This window comes from Geospiza fortis, unplaced genomic scaffold (genome assembly GCF_000277835.1).
Source record: "Geospiza fortis unplaced genomic scaffold, GeoFor_1.0 scaffold261, whole genome shotgun sequence".
NCBI classification, from domain to species: domain Eukaryota; kingdom Metazoa; phylum Chordata; class Aves; order Passeriformes; family Thraupidae; genus Geospiza; species Geospiza fortis.
The window spans coordinates 250,085-253,247 of NW_005054578.1; the positions used below are offsets into that span (position 1 = coordinate 250,085).

Below are 3,163 nucleotides of genomic sequence, written 5' to 3' on the forward strand. Positions count from 1 at the left end.
TCCAGGCACTGCCGGTGTTTGTGTCCGGTCAGCTGTGCTCCCGGCGCGTGTGGCTGTGCAGACCGGTCTCCCGAGAGGCTGGGTCAGCAGCTACTGGTCTCCAGGAAGTTTTTTGCCGTGATCCTCCCATGAACAATGCCCACGTCCTTTCCACCTGGAAATCACTGCTGATGCTGTGCTTGTGTTGCTTTTCCTGCTTGGCCCAAGCCCATCCTCTGGGGAGATCCTGACTCGTGTGACCCTGCTGGGTGTGTTTCGCAGGTGTGTGATGAGCCCGAGGAGCTGAGCAGGAAGGTGGCAGAGCTGGCGGCGGCCGTGCGCAGCGCCAGGCACCTCGTCATCTACACGGGCGCTGGGATCAGCACGGTGCGTGGGCAGCACCCGGCCCTGCAGGGCTGCTCTGGGGCCAGCACAGCACCTGTGGGACCAGCCCTGCAGTTTCCAGGCTGCAGCCCAGGTCTTTCCTGCTGCCCCGGAGATTCTGTGGCTGCAGGACTGCTCAGGCACAGCCTGAGCCAGAGGACACTGCTCTGGCTTCACTCGAGTCTCTTCCACGACTTGGTGTAAAACCTCAGACCAGTTAGCTCAGCAATGCTATATGTGTTATCTGACATGCAGAGACAGCTCGGGATTGTTGGAATTTATAAACAGCACTCTGAGAATTGTTTTGTGGCAGTAGCCTGGGGCAAAGCAGCAGTCTGGTTCTACCTCTTCTAATGTGTCACCTCCCCCTTTGTGTGAGCTCTGTCACTCCCTTCTCTGCTGAAATGGAGAGTGACTCAGGGCAGGGGGCTGGGTGCTCGTGTCACCTGCATGTTCACAGAGATGCTGAGTGTGACGGGCCAGAACAGAGTCTAGGCAAAATAATAGAAGGCTCAAGAACGGAGTTCTGTGTAGCAAAATGGGAAGTACCAAGGATGAAAAAGATTCTGGAGGGATTCCATAATCATAAAATTGGAGAAAGCTGACACTAGAAGTGAAAATGAGAGCTGAAATGTAGAAGAGAGAGAGAAAACAGATGAGGAGGTTTCCCTGTGTTCAGGGAACAGCTATGCTGGAAAACTCAGAGCGAATGAAAAAGCAGTGATGGCTGGACTTTGTGTTGGCTGGCTGTGTCTGGTTGTCCTGGGCTGTCCTGGGTGGGCCTGGGCTGGCTGTGTCTGTGCACAGGAGCTGTGCCAACCCCACCCGTCAGCCCTGCTGTTCTCTCTGTGACAGGCGGCTTCGATCCCAGACTACAGAGGCCCCAATGGCATTTGGACACTGCTGCAGAAGGGCAGGACCATCAGGTGAGGAGCCAGATTCCCAGAAAGCTGATACTGGAAGAGGTTAATGGCAATTCCAACTGGTTTTTTTCCCCTTTGCTTCTTGTCAGGGCTGCAGACCTGAGTGAGGCAGAGCCCACACTCACTCATATGAGCATTGCCTGCCTGCACAAGCACAACCTGGTAAGATATTTTTACCTCACCTCACTCATGTTCCTCTGCCTAAAAATGATAAACCCAGCAGGGAATAGTCAGAGAATATTGCCTGACTGCGTTTTTGGCTCAAGTGGCTGCATATCCATGTAGGAAAATGTGTCCAAGCCTTCCTCAGTCAGCTGCAGGCTCCGGCTCTGGCAGTTTTCCCCAGTGCCTTTTCTTTAACATGTTGTATTTGTCCCTGGTGAGGCTGGTCTGGGGAGCTGGTCACAAATCAGCCAGCCCTAGAAATGTTCATTTTAGCAGGAGGAGGTTTCCATTTAGCTTTCATAAATGTCTGTTCACCACGCTCTTCCCCTGTGGGTCCTGCCCTGATGTACAGGCTGTTGGTGTGATTTGGGACACATGCATCAGTGCTTGGAGGGATCCCTGTGTGGTCTGCAGAAGCTCAGTGTTTTGTTCCCTCCAAGGTGCAGCACGTGGATCCCTGTGTGGTTTGCTCAGTGTTTTGTTCCCTCCAAGGTGCAGCACGTGGATCCCTGTGTGGTTTGCTCAGTGTTTTGTTCCCTCCAAGGTGCAGCACGTGGTGTCTCAGAACTGTGACGGGCTGCACCTGCGGAGCGGGCTACCCCGAGCTGCAATATCTGAGCTGCACGGGAACATGTACATAGAGGTGAGTGGCCAGAGCAGGAAAAGTCAACGTTAAGTGGCCTCACAAAAAGGGAATGTAAACTCTTGATCTGCCACCAGCTCAGAAGGAATCAGTACAAGGGATTGGCCTGTGTGCAGTTCCTGCCTTCAGACCCTTGCGTTTGGGGTGAACTGTTTAGGAAGTGCCAAACACGGCTCTGTAGCTCTTCCTCTGTACATACTGGAACCTTTTGATTCTGACATCTCTTCCTCAGCCCTTCTCTGAAATCCCTCCCAGCATGTAGCCAAAGGCTGCCTGTGGCTCCTGTGGCTGGTTTTCAAAAAAACCTTGAGGTTTTCCAAGTTAGCATCTGATCCCTGATGCTTCTGTCTACAACTTCTGCATTGTCCCCAAAAAATGCTTTTCTTCCAAGAGAAGAGGCTTGCTCCTGGCCTCTGGTGGGTGTGATGCTGATAGTGTGACAGGGTTTCTGCTTTCGTCCTGCACCAGGTCTGCACTTCCTGCACACCCAACAGAGAGTACGTGCGAGTGTTTGACGTGACGGAGCGCACGGCCCTGCACAGGCACCACACGGGCAGGATGTGCCACAAGTGTGGGGCACAGTTGAGAGATACAATCGTCCACTTTGGGGAGAAGGGGACATTGAGACAGCCCCTGAACTGGGAAGCAGCAACAGAAGCTGCAAGCAAAGCAGATGTGATTCTTTGTCTGGGTTCCAGCTTAAAGGTAACTTTAGAGACTCGGTGAAGATTGTTAGCAGCATTCCCTCTTGGTGATACACCTTGGTGCTGAGCAGTCTCCTCCCAAACAGACAACTGTAAACTCTGGTGTCAGGATTCGCCCAACATCTGTGATAGTCTCTCTTCCTCCCTCTTTCCCCTCCTGGTAATACATTCCTTTTCCTCTCACTGATACGGTTCACGGCTGCGTGTGCCTGTGGCTGTGCTGATCCTCTGTGCTTTGTGGCAGGTTTTGAAAAAATACCAGCGGCTCTGGTGCATGAGCAAGCCCCCCACACGCCGGCCCAAGCTGTATATTGTGAACCTGCAGGTGAGACAAAGCCCTCAGCGCTGGCTTGGCCAGGTGCGAG

At 53.2% G+C, this 3,163-nt stretch overlaps 1 protein-coding gene across 1 annotated transcript in view; it reads left to right on the forward strand.

The window, feature by feature from the left end:
• Window positions 1–180: 180 nt before the first annotated feature.
• SIRT7 (sirtuin 7) overlaps window positions 181–3,163 on the forward strand; it is a gene marked incomplete at its 5' end in the record, with an annotated part of 3,956 nt that continues 973 nt past the window's right edge. Inside the window, 6 exons of the mRNA XM_031064281.1 lie at window positions 181–366; window positions 1,219–1,289; window positions 1,376–1,448; window positions 1,996–2,094; window positions 2,563–2,799; window positions 3,043–3,123. Coding sequence (XP_030920141.1) covers window positions 181–366; window positions 1,219–1,289; window positions 1,376–1,448; window positions 1,996–2,094; window positions 2,563–2,799; window positions 3,043–3,123 — 747 coding nt within the window. The remainder of the gene's footprint in view (window positions 367–1,218; window positions 1,290–1,375; window positions 1,449–1,995; window positions 2,095–2,562; window positions 2,800–3,042; window positions 3,124–3,163) is intronic.